The sequence below is a fragment of the Pseudophryne corroboree genome, chromosome 1, assembly GCF_028390025.1.
Source record: "Pseudophryne corroboree isolate aPseCor3 chromosome 1, aPseCor3.hap2, whole genome shotgun sequence".
NCBI lineage: Eukaryota > Metazoa > Chordata > Amphibia > Anura > Myobatrachidae > Pseudophryne > Pseudophryne corroboree.
In genome coordinates, this window is record NC_086444.1 from 537,391,850 (window position 1) to 537,413,004 (window position 21,155).

At 39.0% G+C, this 21,155-nt stretch overlaps 1 protein-coding gene across 9 annotated transcripts in view; it reads right to left on the bottom strand.

Moving 5' to 3' along the window:
* Window positions 1-21,155, bottom strand: part of NFIB (nuclear factor I B) — a 266,130-nt gene that overhangs the window by 231,384 nt on the left and 13,591 nt on the right. For 4 of the 9 annotated variants that reach the window (XM_063914061.1, XM_063914062.1, XM_063914065.1 and 1 more), the window contains exons 1-2: window positions 14,246-14,789; window positions 7,748-8,279 (exon numbers count right to left, since the gene is read on the bottom strand). In XM_063914061.1, the coding sequence (XP_063770131.1) occupies window positions 7,748-8,279; window positions 14,246-14,275 (562 nt within the window). In that variant the 5' untranslated portion in view covers window positions 14,276-14,789. Of the gene's footprint in view, window positions 1-7,747; window positions 8,280-8,617; window positions 8,771-14,245; window positions 14,793-21,155 lie in introns of those variants that run through there. The other 5 variants (XM_063914060.1, XM_063914057.1, XM_063914063.1 and 2 more) reach the window with 5 other exon arrangements.

Sequence of the window (21,155 nt, forward strand, 5' to 3'; positions counted from 1 at the left end):
TGAATTCAGAATTTCAGTGGGCCTGGTTGTTTACTCTGGAGCAGGGCTGCTGTCTTCCAACTACTTGACTGTGCAACCAAAAAATCTTTAACCCTTTCATCGGCTTACCACAACGAAGCAAACAAACATGCTGTAATAAACATCACATTAAAATAAAATAAAAAATATTAACTGATAACTGATGTCTATTATATTTTCAATGCACAGTACTTACATCTTGCTTGGCGAAAAAATAATTATTAATTGAAATCCAGTCCTACTATGCAGCATTACTGCAATTACCCGTTTCAATGATATAGCAGACCAGTATATAAGGATCACCGAACAGTTGTAAGAGATTAATCTGGTGATTCCAATACCCCTGTTTCCATTACCAATCTAGCGGTATAACATTTCTGGAATATGATTTCTAATATTTAGCCTAACAAACTGCATTGACAGATACACAAGTGCCGTAAACTTCAGATCCAGACATTCTGTTTGTAACATTAGCAACGGTGGTCTATGCATATTCAATACTAATTTTACTTCAAGTCTGCAAAAACAAATACATTTACATTTTTATGGCAGAGATTTAACTTGTTTTCCCTTGCAAGCACAAAAATAGATTCTAAATAATAAATGATCATATCTCTATTACATTAGATTTCTTTAAACATCTGCAACATATGTATTAAGGGCATGTTGTGAAATTTTAGTTCGGAAAATTAAAATGCATAATGGCTTTTCTATTGATACGCTAGATAGTTTTCCTCTCACTTGTTTAAACAGATCCCCAAAGCTACTGACTCGATCTCAACCAAAAAAAAAGTCTAAAACATGCTATGAACTGTTTAAAACAAGACTTTCAATTATAAAGGCCATCGGCAATATTCAGTATTAAATGTGTTGTAAGTCAAAAAAGGAGCCCTTAACTCCTTTAATTTGTGGTCAACAAAGTGTCCATTTTGTGCCACAAAACCATACCGTCTACCATTAAGATAACAAACCTACTAAGGTAGCAAGTTTTCCCAAGCATATATCAATACTTAAACATGTTGGATGCTCACCAAACAGAAAAGAACTAGACAGCTTAATTTATATTTAATTTCACTAAGAGAAATGTCCTAACTACAAGGTAGGCCAACAGCAATTGTTGACTTATCGGTACATTTGTTGTAACTATACTACCAATTGTGCCAAGTTTTTCTTTAAACTATCCAAAAGCTAGAAGAATGTAGCAGCTCTCGCACTGGTGCTAGGAATGTTGGGAGGCTAAATGTAACTCAATGAAATCTATAATAGTGACAAAAAAAAAAATAGATGTTCAGCAGGCCTATCAGCTTATTTCAAGCCAAAAAAGGTGCTTCTACAGGGACTGATGAACAACTAATGTTTGGACCAATTGAACATATATGTTCTCAGTAACAAACACAGAGAAGCTGCATATAAAAGTTGGAGTTGATGACTGACACCAGGACGGTAACCAACAGTAGGTGAACCTAGGTGTTTGACCATAATGCCACTCACAATGTGCCAGCTGCTGACATGAAGTGTTGAAGTTAAATCAACACTTCAAATCATAATTTGAACTTTAACAGAAGAAAAAGCAGCTAACTACATGTGAAGTTAATGGCTACTGCTCTTCCATGTATGATAGGCTGGGAGTGTGGTGCTTGACTACAGTGTTTCTGTCTAGCGACACACTCCCAAATGCTGTTGCTTCCACCACTCGCCTGATAAGAGAAGAAGCAGCAGAAGTTGGAGCACAACATTGATGGGGAAGAGGGTTGTTACACAGAGCACACAAGGAGACAAGTACATGAAAATAATTATTTTTCTATATATAGTAGAAAACAACAACACCTTGCACAATGTAGTTACTACCAGCAAAGAAGCAAAGGTCAACCATTGTTAACAGCTAAAGCTAAACTTATTTTTTTTCTGCTTAATATCTTAATGTTCATCTCTCTAGTTTGTAAGGTGATATTTTTGTTCTTATTAGAATTGAATAATTAGGCAGGGTTAATACAAGTCTCTATGTGCTGCTCCATACTAAATTTCCCAATGCACAGAAAAAAGTGTAAGGCACAAAATGGGGTCTTTCTTATTCAAGTTCTTTTTTTTTTGCAAGGATGATGACTACAAGCCACAATATGTAGGCAGCTAACAGCTTTCTATTCCCTGGTAAGAAGCGGGTGCCAGGCTACCCCTAATGACAGCTGGGCCCTGTGTGTCTCACAGTTGCCACTCAGTCTGCCACATGGCCCTGGGAGCATAGGGATTGTAAAGACGTTCCGCAAGCCTCTAAAAGAAAAAAATCCCATAATATTAGGAGCTCACCTTCCATTCAATGCCAGCATTTCAATATTTAGGACCTGGCTTTCAGCTTGCACTACTGATTTATTGATCTGACGCCAGTCTGTATGTACAAACTCACTGCCCATGCTTTCCTGTATTGTGTAGCTTACACAAACAAAACAACACTGTAGCAGATTGCTAGTTTCAGGCTAAAATTACTGCTTTGTTATTATGTATTTTTTGGCACAAAGTATTTTCCCCTTTTTTTAACCATTTGTGTAACAGTGAGTTGCTGATCCACTTCAGAAATATTGTAAAATGTAAGAAATCTATGGGAATCATCCAAAACACATCGTGCTTTGTGGCGTGTGTTCCCGTCTGTCCCTTCTCACAAATCCCTCCTGAGAGCTGAGATCCTCACCTACCGTCACCATCTGGACCCTGCATAGTGTTGTACGACTACACATAATGTTCCCTTCAATTGTAACATGCTGAAAAATACACACAAGAGATATGGTTGATAAGCAGAAGAATAATGAATGAATCGGCTTCAATTTTTCTTCTGTTTTCAAAGGAAAGATCCATAACCTGGTAATTATATTCAGTTACAAATGAGAAAGCTGCTGTAAGTATAAAGACTTAGGGACCTAAACCTTTTGCTTTAGTTTTGTACTACTTCGCAGATTTGTAACCATGCTACAATTCTTTTCCAATTATTCATTTTCATGAGGTCAGAGGTAAGATCAAAATCAGCAATTTACCAAAAGAATAATAAATAATCTACATTAAAATATATTTCAGTACAATATATATGTAAGCAAAAGATGTATTTTATAATAATCCACCACACGTGGTTTGTTTCATTTTGGGTCATACCAATTCGGGTATAACATAAATTGGGTAGCCAATCCCACTAGCCATCAAGGCTTGTATGATACTACACGTATCATATAATCAAATATCATGTGCAGCACTCGTGTAAATGTAGGAATAACTGCACCTTCAGATGCAATTCATACAGTGGAGGCTAAGATAAAAACATCAAAATGGGCACTATTCATTACTGAAGATGCGTATACAAAATTACACGTATATACACCTGAAATAAGGGACTAAAAAAATGATTTCAGCGAGGCTACAAGAATTATCCTTGCAAACTATACTTCTAGTCATCTTGAATTAAACCGATCATATACTCTAACAACACATTTTATATAATGCTCTTACGACACTATTTTGCAGTGGGTGGGAACTTAACAAGCAGAACTGGAGCTTTTTTGTGTGCTTTTAACGGAAACATATATTTACTTCTTGCACTTTTTGAAATATATATAGTGTGTGTGTGTGTGTGTGTGTGTGTGTGTGTGTGTGTGTGTGTGTGTCTGTGTGTGAGAGAGAGATACAGAGGAGGGAGACATATACACATATACATGTATATTAGACACACATACATTAGACACACATACATTCACACAGACAAAGAGGCATTGAAAGCTGTGGTTCTCCCTGAAACAAACACGTAAAGCAGCTTTCATTCTGTGATTGTCAAAAACTTTACAATTTGCCCACTGCATTGCGGATGCCAACCAACGAATCAAAGGCATTCAGAATCTAGACAAAGAAGGGCTGATGCCAACCTCGGTGCCAGTGGCAACCATTATTGGCATCATGCAGATTCTCTGCCTTTTTTTTTTGTACTCTTGGCACTTGACGAACAAAATGGCGGATGTTGTAGAAGCAGTCCACAGCAGAAGGAGAAAAAGAGAGTGAATAAAATAAAGGAAAAACGCTGCAGCTGGAGAGTTAGGCTTCCACATAAAGATGACTCTCATTTCTTACTGCAAGGACTGTCACTAAGTATGACTGGTGAAATATCATACTATAAATAAAAATATAAAACAAAATACTATAAATATCAGACTCTTTCTTGCTCCTTATAGGTGTCAACATAATCTGTAAATTTGACATTAGTCTAAACTTTGTTCATTAGAAATGACTCCCCTGTAATCATATACACACATCCTCAATGCTTAACTCTAAGTATGCTGAATGGGCTTTAGAGAATTTCTTCTGTAACTATTTACAGCAAGGAAAGAGTTAAAAGGGCAAGAGCCCGTGCAGCGAAATACCTTAAATATCGGATGAGCACAAATGCTGCACTGGTACCCTTCATCATATTGAGCAATGTACATATGCCAATATTTTAAGAGGAAAAACAGCAAAAATGGCCATTACTGACTTTACTATTTCTGGAAATTGTCAATATATTGAAGCATCGCTCGACACTGCAATGCGGATGCCAACCAACGAATCACAGGCCTTCTGTGCAAAACAAAGAGGGGCTCATGCCAATCCTAATGCCACTGCCAACCAACACTGGCATGCAAGCTATGCTTCCTCCTTTCCTACATGCCATCTATAGGAAATAGCACCAAGTGCTTCTGCCATATAGTGTGAATTGATGGCTTATATACTTTAGAAGTAGCCTACTGATTTTTCCTTTTATTTATGTACATTTACTTTTTACTGTTAGATTTGAAATGTATCAGATGAAATGTACAAATGAAAGTATTATCCAAGATGTAAATATGCTTCATACACACACACACGCACACGCAAACACACACGCCACAAGAGAGACAATACTCATGTACAGTAATTACAGCTCAATTATTTTTCTCCAGTTGTCTTTATGGAATGTATATTTTTATAAAAGCACTGTTTATTTTGTTGCATTTCTGAAACTCGTCATTTCTTTTGCTTGCATACTGCGGATTTAAATATTTTCAGCCTCAAGTCCCAGACAGATATGTGTGAAATATGCACCCAAAATTCATTGCAAAGAAAATGGAGATAGTTTGATGATTTTTAACCCTTAGTGTATCCAAGGGCCCACAGACCAATGAATAGTCCAATAAAGGTGTACGTGCCCCCCACTTATTTCTACGGGCTTTGGGAGTCTATGCGGAACTGACAAATGCTACACAGAAAATGTATATGAAAAGAACATAAATCACGTATGACCACTGGGTTCATATGACACGTCAATAAGACATATATTTTTTTATGTGTGTGTGTGTGTGTGTGTGTGTGTGTGTGTGTGTGTGTGTGTGTGTGTATATATTACTTATTCTCAGGGTTTTTTTATGTGGAGGACACTTCTTTTATATTACTCAAAAATGCTATAATGAATGTACTTAATTAGAATCTGTAAGCCCAGATCTGCAATTAAAGATCCAAGTGATGTTAAGAAAGAGATCGCTTCATTGTGAAATACTGCCATATAAAAAGTAAGAAGAGATTTGGGAAATTGGTTTAAATTAACCATATTGGAACACCACAACTGTGTTAAAATAGCTCCCACTGGTGATTTTACAGCACAGCAAATAAAGTTTCACACGGTTTCTACATACTGCTGTACTATAATTAAACTTTTTCTGCATGTTCCGGGATGTGCACTATATAAGTAATCTTTAAAATGTACGTGTGAATACCAAAAATAGCACATTCTTCTACCCGAACCAGATATACATTGCCGCATAGGTCTTCTGTCCATGCTATGGCACTTATGTAGCACGAATGATGTATAAAAGTAACCTAAAAGTAAGACCAACAACAGAAAAGTATACTATATAACGTCTACTTAGGCTTTTGCCCATTTAGCGGCCTACATTTACAGCAAAGGGCACAGGCTAGGGCTTGTCTTTTACTCAGTACCCACTAAAAGATCCCTTCACTTACCACACAGAAAAGAACAGTTCTCTTAAGAGAATAGTACAACAAAGCTTGAGAACTGCAGCTACCTGCAAACAGTTAAGGACAACAAAGAGCATTAAACCAAGATTGTGAATCACCCAGGTTATTTGAGGCTCTTCCACCTCACCGCTTTGTGATCATATTACAAGTAACAAAAGCCAACAGAAAGAGTGGACTTCAAGTTAGGAAACGTTATTCCTTTTACCTCAATTCTCGTACAGTACAAGGAACGCCTGAAACCAAAAATTCAAGAGATGCAAAGCTTCATTATACTCAAATATTATAGGAGCAAATATGCGCTAATATACAACACATTAGTCATTTGTCAAATAATGAAGAAGAATGATTCAAAAGGCTCATTAAGACACTAATAGGAACATCCATTAAGGTGTGAATAATTACTGTGGGGCATGTTATCTGAACACAGTAAGTGCAAACCATCTAGGTTATAAAGGTGCTGTGACACGATCGAGAGCAAATGTCAACAGTCTGAACCGACGCACAACATCTACCAACAGGAAAGTTCATACAAAACATGAAGGAAATGCAATTGTGTCCCATTTTCACACTACATAAAAAAAGTGTTTAATTCCATGGTAAATGGGAAACACAGTTCCTATCTTTTAGAAATAATTGTAAAAGTGTTATTTCACTAATTTGCTTTTGTAGGATAGTGATCGGATTTGGGACATAGTGTGGTCTGCACCGATAATGCACAAACGGATTTGTTCTCATAAAATAAGCATGCTAAACTCTTAAAGTTTACCCTGGAACTGTTGGTATCTAGAGAAGCATGTTTTTCCTACAGACGTACATGTATTTATCACCACTATATCTGAATGGCATCAATGCGAATTGATAGTATACAGCATTTTCTTTTACGGAACCAAGACCCTGTGTAATGAAATCTATTTTAAATCCAGGTTATTTTCTATACTAATTTTACACGATTCTAAAGAAACTATATTTTGTCAATTTTGTTAAAATGTATGTAATAGTCGGTAACTGGTTTGCAATGGAGACTAGTTGGAATAGTTTAGTGCTCACAAGCATCTACAAGTATATTTTTTACTTGATAATATATTAATGTATGGTCTGCACAATTCACAAGACTGCAAAACAGTAACCGATCTACTAGTTTATGATACAGTACAAAAACGATCTCTTCTATCAGTAAAATACCAAATATGTAGCACACCAATATTAACCTCTCAGTACACTCAAAAAAATTGCAAAAAATAAGAGCATAAAAAGGACTTTGCAAGGAAAAGTACAGTATACAGGGTCAGAATGGATACATTTTAGGTCATAGACGGCCTCACGTACCACGTAACTTGGATCGTAATGGCTAGCAAGATTGAAGTTGCCTTTGTTGGAGATTTGGTATTGTAATTCATTATAGGGTATAAAGTAAGTAAAGTAAGTATAAAGAACACATTTGTCAATGTAAAGTGTTGAAGCTAGAATGCAACAATTTTGGGAAATGTAAAAGTTTCTCTGTTTCTACACTTGTTTTTATTCATGAACTCTATGTGATAAACAGCATTTAATTGGGTGTGCAACAATGTCTAAAATGAAGCCATATGCACGTTAGGGGTTTACACAGACATTTGTACATAAAATCATATGTACAGTATATACATATTCTACATTTTCCACTGGTTTATTTTGATTATTGTAGATGGCAAAACACAGGCGATGTAAATCTTACCTTGGTCCTGTACATAGTACGCCAAGAACAAATCAAGCTCCTTGACCGATACAGTTATATGATGTGGCTGGACGCAAAGTGCTGGGTTGGTGCAGTGTGGTGATTTGACTAGCCGTTCCCCGTCTGTACTTTCCAGGGGGATACCTTTGAAGAGGATGACCATGACCAGATCCAAACGCCAGACCTTGTCGGCCTGCCGCAGGCAATCGATCCTCCGGATCTTGCCCTTTTGGTCTGGGTTTGATAGCACACAGCAGGGGTGCTTCTTCCCTGTCACCGTGAGCACAAAATCCTCCCGGTACTCCTGGCGGATGTCTTTGCGCAGCTTGGCTAGGAGCCTGGATGCCCATTTCTGCTTGATTTCTGGCTTCTCGCTCAAAAGCTCATCCTTAACTGCCCTCTCCTCATCCTTCGACATTCGCTTTTCATGTTTTTTGAAGTACTTGCGCTTACGGGCTTGGAGATTGAACCACGTATAAGCGATTGCACGGACATGTGGAAGAAGAGCCTCAATGAATGGATGGAACTCATCCTGTAGGAATAGATGGGGGGAAAAAAGGCATCAGACAATAGTTAAAATTAACTGTTCGAAAAGGAAATATAAAATCAGTATGTGCATCATCATACAAAAAGCCATGCACAAGTTTCATACACGCATGAACCAACGGATTGCCAACAACAATATGGACTGCGAGAAACCGATGACTTTAAAATAAAGCAGACTTTCAGCAAACTACAGCACTTTACGTTGAATATAAATATAAATGGTATGTGCAAAGTATGCATATCGAAAGAAAGGCAGCAACACATTCAACCTAGCATGTATGGCTTTCTGTCCAGCCTGAGTATTGTGCTGACACCAATCAGTACCATTGCATATGCCTGTATCTGTTGTTGTTGTTTTTTCTTTCCAAAAAGTACACTATACAGTTAAAAAAAAGGAAGCCGATATTTTCAGGAGGCAGCAGCGGATGCCACAGTTCATTTCTCCTCTCGGTGGCACTGGGAAACAAAGCACAGCAACAAGCTCTGTGCAATGCCACTCAATTCCCGCTCTCAGAGCATGCTCTCAGCAAGAGACTGCTAGTGGTATAGCGGAGCATGCGCTATTAAACTTGATCCATCTCCCTTATCTAGGGAGACAGGCATTCCTGCACTAGTACAACACCATTCCAATGGCGTAACTACAGATATACGGGTGTTGTGGATGGAGCAGTAGAGAAATAAACTTATATTGCAGAGTAGATTATGTCGGTGCATATCTCTATGAACTTAACAATATAATAAATACTTAGTAATAGCAATAACACCGTGACTATTTTTGTTGTCAAAATTATAATACTATCAATGCAAGTTATATCTACAGATACATAAAGAATGACTGTCTAATAAAACACAGAAAACAATAGGAATCTCTGTCTGAAAGAGCACCCAGGCTAATTGGTAATTTAATACCATTTCTTGGATCCTATGGGACAGAATTATACTGATGAACATCTTCATAAGTAGCAAAGCTTGTAGTATGTAGGGAATACATGTATAAATACTATTTCATTTCAATATTGAGCTTAGCCTTGCAACGACTTTATAATCTAAGGTAATAAGACATTACACACGGTACAAATGACACGGAACATGCACAGAAGTACAGGGAACTGCGGCAATAACTAGACTTGCCGCCACTTTGCTTTCTGGTTCTAATACTTCAATATATTATGGTCCAGGCCTCTTACTTAAACTGAGCACTGCAGAAAATAGCGATAGTGGTAGGGTGATTAAATGCTTTTTGATGCAGATACTGTCTCCCTATGTTGCTGTACTAGAGCGGCATTGTGCACTAGTGGATTTGTGCCTCCCCCCAGACTGTGAATCAGTTCAAAATCTATCACAAGTAGACAATGAAAAACGGCAACTTGGCATGCAGCTGGCATTGACGATGCCTCTGCGTGCTGTGACATTATGAGAGCACCACTGGTCAAACAGAGATTTTGTGCAAACCATGCATTTCAGTGTTCTTAAACAAAAATTCTGTTCCATCATGTTGCTGGGCTAACAGCTTATGTTAAATGCACTCTGATGGCCAAGTTGCCATCATCCGATGTCAAGAAGAGTTGCACCGTTTTAAAGACACGTCAATGGCCTTATCTGCAAATAAAACTTATCAAATGAAAGTTCCTACTCTAATTCGCAAGCACTTCATAGTTTGTATCTTAAAATAGCCTTAATGTATAATGCAGCTTAACCACAAATAGGAAGCAACTAATAACATGCCTGTACTATGTATAGTTATTTAACAACAAAATTTTATGTGGCTACATTTCACTACACTCTATAAATGACTAAAATACATAACTGTCACCTGGTAGGAAAAGAAATATCCCATGCATGGCTTGAAGGGTGTACTTATCACACTCACTTCTCCGAAAATACAAATATACCCTTCCGTTATTGAAATGAATTGCAATCTACTGTCAGATTTAAAATATTAATTTATTTACCATAAAACTGACTTTATTTACTACCTAGGAGTATAATATGTTGTCCTCCAACTAAAAGTGGGGAATAGTGAATTATTAGATGATGCCTACAGAAGGTAGTACTTTTACATAAGCAAGCATAGTGGTTTATAACATAAAAACATTGAGCGGAGAAAGTAGGGAATGTAATAATTAGAATGCACTAGATTATCAGAGGGCCAATGAGGGAATTATGCAATTGATAACCCTTTAGAGCAGAGGTATAATGACATGATTATTATGTTTTATTCCCCAACTAGGCCAGAGAAGGAGTTAAAATACAATCTGTTCTTTGTGTGGGAAGGCAGCAGTTTTACCGAGCAGCCCGCAGCCCACGATGAGGCTGCCCTTCCTTCTAACTCAGTGTTTTCTATCCCAATTTTCAACCCCAAATACTAACACAAAGTTCCCAAAGATCTTTCTAAAAAGACAACAAGCAAACAGTTACCAATTACAGGTATAATTGGTATCATTAAATTTATAAACAAAATATGGGAAAATGGGAAAAACACCAGGTCCATATGCTTACAGTGTGGTGAGTGCAGGAATCAGCCACTGCATTTTTCAGCAAAAAAGGGTAACAGGAACTATATAAGATTTTTTGTGTAAGTTTTTCTTTTTCTTTTTTTTTTGGGGGGGGGGGTCTATAGTGTAAGTGCCATATCATTAGGCACTGTCGCAATGACATGTAAAGCACTGAGCGATATCATGTAAAGCACTGAGCGATATAAGTTCACAGTTTAAAATACAATAGTATACCGATAAGAAAGAAAAAATAATTTCTTTTCAAATTATTTTCTACAGGTATTAAAAAAAAAACCTATTTATAGGTGATACAAGCGTACACAGGTAAATCGAAAAATGAAAAAGGAAAAAAAAAATTCTTGGACATTAAAAAAATTTAAAATCTGGGCAAACTATTTATTGTACAGCATAATAAAAAGATTTTATATGAACAGTACATAGTTCATAGTACATACGCAGCAGGGGCCTGGCTTTCATTACATTCCTTTATAGTTACTGTACCTGGATGAATTTAGTGATGTGAACTAAAAAACATATTGTGATGTAGTGGCATAAAAATCAATAAAATCTGTATTACATTATATTAAAAGAAGTGTAATATACAGTAAAGTAGCAGCATACAAGTTTACCTTTATATAACTGCTTCATCAATGCATTTTCAACAGCGCTCAATATATAATTTTTGGTCTTTATCGGTATAGACTATATACTGTACATTTTTATCAGCTTATTTCTGCATCTGTATTCTGGTTTAGAAGTGCTGATTGCCAAGAAAATTGACCTTATAAAACTTATCCTAAATGGAGTATTGAAGTAAAACTTTATAGGGCCTTCCGCAGAATTTGCAAAGATTGCATATTAGTGCTTCCAATTAATGCCCACAAGCATCAAAATCCACCTATCTCCCATTTTGTAGGCAGACAATCCTAACCTGTTTCATTTTGGGGAAGTCATTTTTTTGTTACTGAAATTATATGATTCTATATAATTTTTAAATAAATATTCACGTGACCTAAATTTATTATTTTTGAATATAAAATATATTTCTTGTATAAAATTATTATTATATAGTAATAAATTGTAAGGAGTTGAAATACGATCAAGCAAAAACTCCAAATACAGTTAATCCCAAAAATCTCTCACTTTACAATGGCGAGATACCACAAAAATACTAAATTTCAAAAAGTCAAAGCAAAATCCAGTACTAATTCCAAATTAATATAATATATAAGGTGAATAGCAGAATAAAATGATAGAAAACGTATTTTCCCTCATCTATTTTTCTATTTTAAAAATATATATTTTTAAATGAGCAAACTTCATAAAAAACAATGATGGACAGTATAAAGTCTGACCAAAAATCACTTTTAAAAGATTAAATTTATCAGCTGGCAAAAATAATGATGCTATGTGGGAGGGAGTATGACACAGCAGTCACTAAAAAGAGGGGTTACCAGGTACAATCTTATAACACTACCATTGCATAGGTCATATGCAGTCATGCTGTGATCATTAGGGGATTATAAAAAATGGGTAAAATATTGCACTTGTTTCATAAAAAATTCTAAATGCCTAATAGCTAAGTGGACACACATAGTTAAAGTTTAATCCATAATGAAAACAGTCAAACTTAAGGAAATAGCAAATAAATAGACCATAAAACATACATGAAAAATGTATTATGTTTTTAGTGTTTATACAGGTATTATATTTTTTTATGTACATATATACTTATGTGCATATCTCACCAGATATCACCACACATTACACGTAAATTAAAGTACGCTTTGTAAACTGCTACTTTATTTGTATATACATCGTTTAAACATTAATAATATATGCCTGAAAGCTAAACATTATTTTAACCAATCCTCGACATTTCTCCAACAAAGAAATATTCTTTACTAATTATGAATTAATAAGAAATATAAAAAGGAAGAAATCGCTGGAACGCAGATGTAAATACGATCAGGTGCAAATGGCCTTGAATAACTTTAGAAGATGCCAGTACCCTAAACACTCCCTGATTAAAATACATCTAGTCACACAAACTCACATGCCAAACAAAATATAAACAGTAAAAAAAGTGTCAGCCAAAAAAACTACAGGACTGTATCCAATCACTGAAAAAGCCTTATCATTGTCTTCATCTTCATTCACAATTTGTAAACGCCTCAGTATATTTGTAAGGCAATGGATATCATTTGTCACATCATTTAAATATTAATTATTTGCAGATTTTAACAAATGTCCCAACTCTTGGCAATTGCAGAAATAATTGAAAATTAATGTGCTCTGCACCAAGGTTCAATAGAGTTCTCTTATTATATACTTGAATTGGTAAAAGTCTGGTGTTTGATGTTAGTGTACTCTTTCCATAAGCACCACATATGACAGTGTGCTTCTTCACTTGCTGAAAATGAAATGACATCTCTGCCACAAACTCTGTAGCGCCAAATCCGATCTAAATCAATACATCTAATAACCTGGGTAATATTATTATTATTATTATTATTATTATTATTATTATTATTATTATTATTATTATTATTATTATCATCATCATCCACTTGCACTAGTTACACTTAAAATATAGTTTCAAAGGCTAAAGTGAAAATGACAAAATCAGATGATATTAAATAATAAAAGCACAACACATACTTTGTATAATAATAAATTCCATTACACAGTATGTGGTAAAGGTAGGGAACTGGTTATTCCAAGTAATAGTATTACAGCTAGAAATACTCCACACAACCTTGTTTTAGAATTTTTGTAAGTAGTTTCTAGAGGACAATAGTTGCAGCAGGGCATTACTGCCTTATACCATAATGCTAAATCAATGCTGTCCTCTTCCTCTATCCCGCTTTTATCCTGCATTACCAATTAATGACAATAAATGTGTATATGCTGGGGTCAGCCTATTCCTGCCATACAACTTCCAATCTCCTAATGTGACATGCACAGGCGCTAGCACGCGCTGCGTGACTCGCCCAAGCGACTGAGCCCCTTGCCAGGCGGGTGCCGCCGATGTACGGCTGCGGAGAATGACTTGGCCCAAGCGGCGCAACAGAGAGAGGCGATATTAGTACATGAGGATGAGACGTGAGATGCAGACGGCCAGGCAGCAGCCACTCGTTCCCAGAACCGCGGTGAAGGAGGAAAGTAAAGCAATGCACTAATACCGCCTCTCCGTGCCCGCTCCGGGTGACCGACTGTCCCGGGATATGCATAGGACTTCCCCGGGCACCTGGCAGAGGGCCCCGCTGGGCGCCCATGGAACTACAGTATCATAGTGCTGTACCATCAGCATGCCCCCACACGCCGATGCGATAGATACAGTAACTTCCACATGGGCGCTGCAGTGTAGTAATGCCCCAGCACGGCGCTGTGCCCCGGGCACCCCCTCTGCAGCGCCCCATGCCCGGCACACACACACACACAGGACAGACTGTACCTGAGTCAGGCAGATAGGAGAATACATCATGGCTTGGCTGCACGGGTCCCCAGACACGGTATCCGCGGGGAGAGGCTTCACCTATTCATTGTACCCTGTGCCCGGCGGCTGGAGGGGAGGAAGGGGTGCAGGTCCGCTCTTGTCCGGCGGCTACTGGGCGCCTGCCCCCTGCGCTGGCATAACCGGCTGTGCCCGAGCTCCCGGCGGCGCTTCGTGCAGGGTGCTGCTGCTGAGAGATGAGCTCGGTGCTGTGTAATGTACCGGCAATGTAATAGTGAGCGTATTAGCTCTATCCCCCAATAAGCAGCAGCAGCAGTATATCCCGCACACAGCAGCAGCAGCAGCAGCTCCCTCTCCGCTCACTCCCTCTCTTCCGCTCACTCACACTCGCACCGGTTACACCCTCTGCACCGCTCTAGCTTTCCAAATCACACTTAAGGATTTCGGATTTTTTTTTTATTATTATTATTATTTAATTACACAATCATCAAGGAGACACTCCTCCCCCTGGTGCGCTGTGTGCTCCTCTCCTATAATGTACCTCCGCCCCTTCACATGCCCACAGCTTGCAGCAGGGTACCGGCGCCCTGCCGGGAGAGGAGGGGTTAAATCAGACAGGAGGAGGAGGTGGAGGAGGAGGAAGGCTGCCCGGCTCTTCTTCCTCTGCTCATACCGTCCTGTGTCAGAATGCACTGCACCTAGTACACTGTGCTCCTGCTGCACTACGAATATACTGTAAAGCTGAGCTGCTGCACACTTCATTGCTACAGTATCTGCCAAGGAGAGGGGCTCTGTCTGTAGGCACATATATCACCTGTACTAGATATGGATCGATCGATCAATCGATGGTTTGATAATATAGTAGACATGAGCTAGCTATATATGTGATATACAGGTGACATATAGGTAAATAGCTATGAGATCGACATGAGCTAGCTAGCTGCAAAGTTTATCATGTATTTACCTACATATATAGCTCCTAGTAATCTAATACATGAGCCTGGTGAACCTATAAAGAACCGACATTTGCCTGGCAGTGAACAACTTGTGTGTTAAAGATAGGCACAGTAGGCATTTATACAATATTAATACAAATCCCCAAATTATACTGTACCCAGTACAATGACAGTCATACCACACAGAATGATTACATCATGACAAATGTATGTTGCATTATGTACAATATCAACATAACACTTGACATACTGTAAAGCAATTATTTCATTACACTTCACAAATATGAGACAATCAGTGTGTAATGCACAACCCAACAGATATATTGCAGAACTCAGGAGCCTGAACTGGCAAGCAGGAGGTTGACTTATATACACCCTATGCCTCACCTCTTGCTATTCCGCCCCTAGGCCCTCCCTCTCTGCGGTTATCTGGGGTGAGGGGAGCCGGGTGTGGCTCTTACTGACTTTCTTAACTCTTTGGGTATCTCACAAATTCTAACAGTATATGTATATATATATATATATATATATATATATATGTACAGCTAGTACAAACGAATAAGAATGTTTAAACGGGTAAATGTCAATACTTTATTAGAGCCCATATGACAGTTCCCCAGACTATTAACCAATACTATCTAGTCTCATCAATTTCCAATATAAGCTAGCTAAGCGTGTCGTTACAAGGTCCTAGAACAGCATAAAGTGACAGAACTTTTGGGCACTGTAAGGGTTAATGGTTGAGGTAAGTGGCTTGGGACATATAATTTTGGAGGCTGGAAGCAGCTTCTTTTTCCCACTCTCACATACACTTAAGGGCTGACAGGGGAACCGTATAACATTCCTGTCAAGTCACACTCATTTGGAAAAAGTCCCACTCATTAGAAATAGGCAGACTTTCCAGCATCAGTGCCCTCTTAGGGTTTCATACAGTTTTGCTCTTAAAACTCATACAGCATCTTTCTATAGTCACATTATATTTTTATCTTCTGATGACAAAATGTGCCGCAGAAATGACTATCCTTTCAACAAGGCCAACATAATCAGCAGCATTTTACAATAAGGGAGGCAAAATTAACATGGCATGATTACAATACACGATCATACAATGAAAAGAAAGTCATGCTGGCTACTGCTTCTAGGCTAAGGGGTTCAAGTGTTGTCAGTTTACTCATAGCCTTCACCTGAACAATTTCACAACCAGTAAACGTATAGTCATTTATCTTATTTTATCACATCAGGTCTGTCCAATGTTCAGTAATGGACAGAACCCTTCAGGACAGAGTACTTGTGCAATGGACCCTCTGTTCAACGATCATGTATTAAGGTAGCAGTCAGTAGGCTTATCTCGCTGCCCAGCCCAATCGCTAAGCGATTACGTCACTGTCCTTTTGGGCCAATTTGGATAATGTAACTGTGGTCTGTCACTGCAGACAAAAGATGGCTGACCGCATCCATCTTTTAACTGTATTTACCAATATGAGATATAATGGGCCAGTCGGATTATTGCCTAGAATTGCTGTTGTGGGTCATACAGCAGCTTATATTGCAACTTATACAGTCAATTTAAGTAAATCGCATGTCTAACGGATTCATTAGTGAATTTTTGTTAACATGCCATCAGATAGTCCTGATGTTATAACGTAGTGCGGTTGCACCAAGCACAGTATCAAGGCCTATTTCTCATGTGACATAGCCCCTAACACGCAATCCAAAGCTTCTATTCGTTCTTACCATTAATTAAAAGAACAACAACACTTTAAGGCAATTATTTAATGGTTTTGTGTTTGTGACATAATATTTCTATCATGGCTACAGTAAGATTTATTCTCTTATTTACTAAGTAACATTCATGTAAACTGTACTCTAGAATTGCATTTAAATGCAGCCCTGGACATACAAATTGAAATTATTTTTATACTATTGTATAAAGATATTTACACTGACATCAGGTTTATTCCAGAGCAGTAAGCCACATTATAGCACACTGAATAGTAACTTTATAGCATGCAGTCCGTCTGTGATGGCACACCGAGCGATATATCACATTTTAATACAGAGTTGGCTCTTGCAGCATGAGGATTAAAGGGTGATTGGAACCGCAAGCTCCTCTGGACAGGTCTAGATTGTAATGTACTGCCAAGAACCCTACCATAGCTGTGCTGTAAATATATAAGAGCAAGTAAAAAGCAATGCTAGTAAGGTTAAAAAAAAAAAAAAAAAACACTGAAATTTCAGTTTATACGAGAGCATTCCAGCTGGTGTGAACTGAACAGAGACTGGGGACTGACAGCCAAAAAAGTCAAATATAAATAAAAGAAAAAGTGCATGTTTAGGGCCATTGGCTGTTTGCGGTTTTCTGCCTTGACTAGTGCTCCACTTTCTATGTTAGGGTTTCTGTAAATACAGAAGAAATCAAAATCAGTTAGGAGAAGGTAAGTCGTGTCAAGTCATCCATGAAACGGCGACTTTTAACCTCTTTGCTGTCCTCATTAAGGAAACCTTCAAACTCGGCCCAGTGGATTAAGTGGTGGGGTGGGACTGGGAACAAAATCAGCCAGCTGCTGTAATTCTCTTGTGCCTTCCAAGCACAGTTTATATAGGGACAAGGCAAGAGGCGGCTTGGACTTTTATGCATTCCTCCATTAACCCAGTCAGTACCATCTATTATTTGTGCTGGAAATTTTTGAGAGCAATAAAACGTTGATTAATAATAGTTTAAAAATGTACTGCTGTAATACTTAAATATAGGCATTCTAGCTAGCTGCTTTAGAATTGTACAAACTCATGATAAATTATAGTGTAAATGATACTGGCTAAATATATACGGATACCATTGAGGAAATGATCATAGAATATTTAAAAACCATAATGTTTTTAGTACAAAGCAAGGAATGTGGATTCCACCAAAGAAAAGTTATGCATACGCCAAGTAAGTGAATAATATAAACGTGTATATGTATATATATATATATATATATATATATATATATATATATATATAATTTTTTTATTTTTTCATATCGAGTTACCCGGCACTCATCCCTGTTTCAAAAGAACGTGTTCCGATGCACTTCCAAAAAAGTAGCATATAAAGATGGACGATGGACGGCACTAGGACTCCCAATAGAAAGTAGTTTACAAAGCTGGTTCTGCAGTCAAAGTTTCAGAGTTTTAACTATTCTTTCCTCAGGACTGAAGAAAGAGTAATTCAAACTCTGAAATATTGTCTTAAAAACCTTCTTTGTAACTACTTTATATTGGGAGTCTGAGTGCCATCCATGTTTATATGATACTTGCCTACTATCCCGGAATGGCCAGGAGGCTCCTAAAAATCGTCTGGCACTCCCGCCCCCTGGAAGAGCAGGCAAGTCTCCCAATTTTCAAGGTTCCCCCCTGCCGCGGGTAGTAGATGATGGGATTCTTGCTTAACCACTTCATCACAACCACACCCACTGCAGTATAATGCTGGTAATATCGGCATTACAGAGTAGGGGGGGGGGGGGAGGTCTTCATGATGCAGCCGCTGTAACCACGCCCCCATTTGCCTCCTCCCTGCTCCCTCTGCGCATCATAGCCCTGCCCCGCCCCCCCTGCTGAGCTGACCTGGCTGCTCTCTCCCGAAGAGAGCAGCCAGGATGTCAGCAAGTATGGTTTATATATATAATATACATATATATGTATACACCTAAAGTTGACTTGTTACTAATACACAGAAGAGGCAGCCATTTTGTGAGTTGTATTAATGATTGACTGTAGTCAAGGAACTAGTGCCACATCAGCCTGGCCCCTGTAAATTATTAGTCTGCATACAGGTTCAGTCCATAAAATGGATGCTTTTACTGTAAATAATTAAGAGGTACACATTAACCTCAAACAGAGGTCACCTAAGCCTTATTTAGCATATAGTACCTATAAGAAAATAAGAGAGATAGCTCGGGTGTATGTGTCCCAAACAATTCAGGAGCATTTGTAAACTGGAGGTATTCAAAGTAGTTAGAATTTCAGGAAAAAAATGTTTCTATGTACAGCAGACTTGTCACTAACGTCATTATAGGACAAATGGAGCACTTCTTTCTCAGGAGGTTATTTGCTAAATGCAAAGTTTTACCTAGGAGCAGAACACTACTACTACTACTTTTCCTTCCCTCACTTATACCATCATGTCCTCCCCACTGCCTACAATGGTACCTAACCCTTGAGGGGTGGTCTTCAGTATGCCGGCTGTCGGATCCCGGCGCACAGTATACCGGCGCCGGAATCCCGACAGCCGGCATACCGACACTTATTCTCCCTCGTGGGGGTCCACGACCCCCCTGGAGGGAGAATAAAATAGCGTGGCGCAGAACATTAAAGGACATAGACATGGTTCATAAACATTGCTGCTTCAGAATCATAATACTCAAATAAGTAGCAGTGCGGCGGGACCCAAGGGGGGTGTGGTATGGTATGCCGGCGGTCGGGCTCCCGGCGACCAGCATACCGGCGCCGGGAGCCCGACTGCCGGCTTACCGACAGTGTGGCGAGCGCAAATGTTTTTATGTACAGCAGACTTGTCATTAACGTCATTATAGGACAAATGGAGCACTTCTTTCCGTGCACGCAGCGTGGCGAGCGCAGCGAGCCCGCAAGGGGCTCATTTGCGCTCGCCACACTGTCGGTAAGCCGGCAGTCGGGCTCCCGGCGCCGGTATGCTGGTCGCCGGGAGCCCAACTGCCGGCATACTGCACTGCTACTTATTTGAGTATTATGATTCCGAAGCAGCAATGTTTATGAACCATGTCTATGTCCTGCAATGTTCTGCACTATGGCCCTCATTCCGAGTTGTTCGCTCGGTAAAAATCCTCGCATCGCAGCGATTTTCCGCTTAATGCGCATGCGCAATGTCCGCACTGCGACAAGTAAATTTGCTATGCACTTAGTAATTTTACTCACGGCTTTTTCATCGTTCTGGCGATCGTAATGTGATTGACAGGAAATGGGTGTTACTGGGCGGAAACAGGCCGTTTTATGGGCGTGTGGGAAAAAACGCTACCGTTTCCGGAAAAAACGCAGGAGTGGCCGGAGAAACGGAGGAGTGTCTGGGCGAACGCTGGGAGTGTTTGTGACGTCAAACCAGGAACGACAAGCACTGAACTGATCGCAGATGCCGAGTAAGTCTGAAGCTACGCAGAAACTGCTACGAGGTGTGTAATCGCAATATTGCGAATACTTCGATTGCAATTTTAAGATGCTAAGATTCACTCCCAGTAGGCGGCGGCTTAGCGTGTGCAACTCTGCTAAAATCGCCTTGCGAGCGAACAACTCGGAATGAGGGCCAATAGGTCACTGTTTCTGATTGTAAGGTGCTGCAGGCCACTTGTTGAGTCATATAAATAAAGGATGATAATAATAATAATAATAATAATAATAATAATAATATGCAAAGGCCCACTCATATGCAGGCTGGGTATATCAGTGGGCTGAATCTCCTTTGCATTCTTCTGTGGCCCTCTCCTGGCCCTTTAAGCATAGACAAGGGCCTACATACACGATGAGGGATTTTCTGCACAAACTTTCAGATAATAGTGGGTGTAGGCAGTAGCTTTTACCTGCCTGTACCCACTAGCAATTACAGTCATTGTTGAGTGTATATCAGCCCTGGGTCCCCCCTCTAACTCAAGGATCTGTAGCTGCTGCACCCCAATAGCGGTGATTCCACCATCTAGTTTGATGAGGCATTGGAAGCAAGCACATCCACCCAATTAGGCTAAAACTGGAGCCTAACTACGATTGACCATCTGCCATCTCTGATAACTGTAAATACATGAAGCCTCCACAGCCCAACATGTTCTTCAGCAAGTGCAAAGATATTTTCATTAGTATATTTTTACGGCATATTTAGAGTAGCATGCTTTTTGTTGTGCGACCCTGCGTTAACTAGTTAGTTAATGAAACTGCTTGCAGAGCTGTAG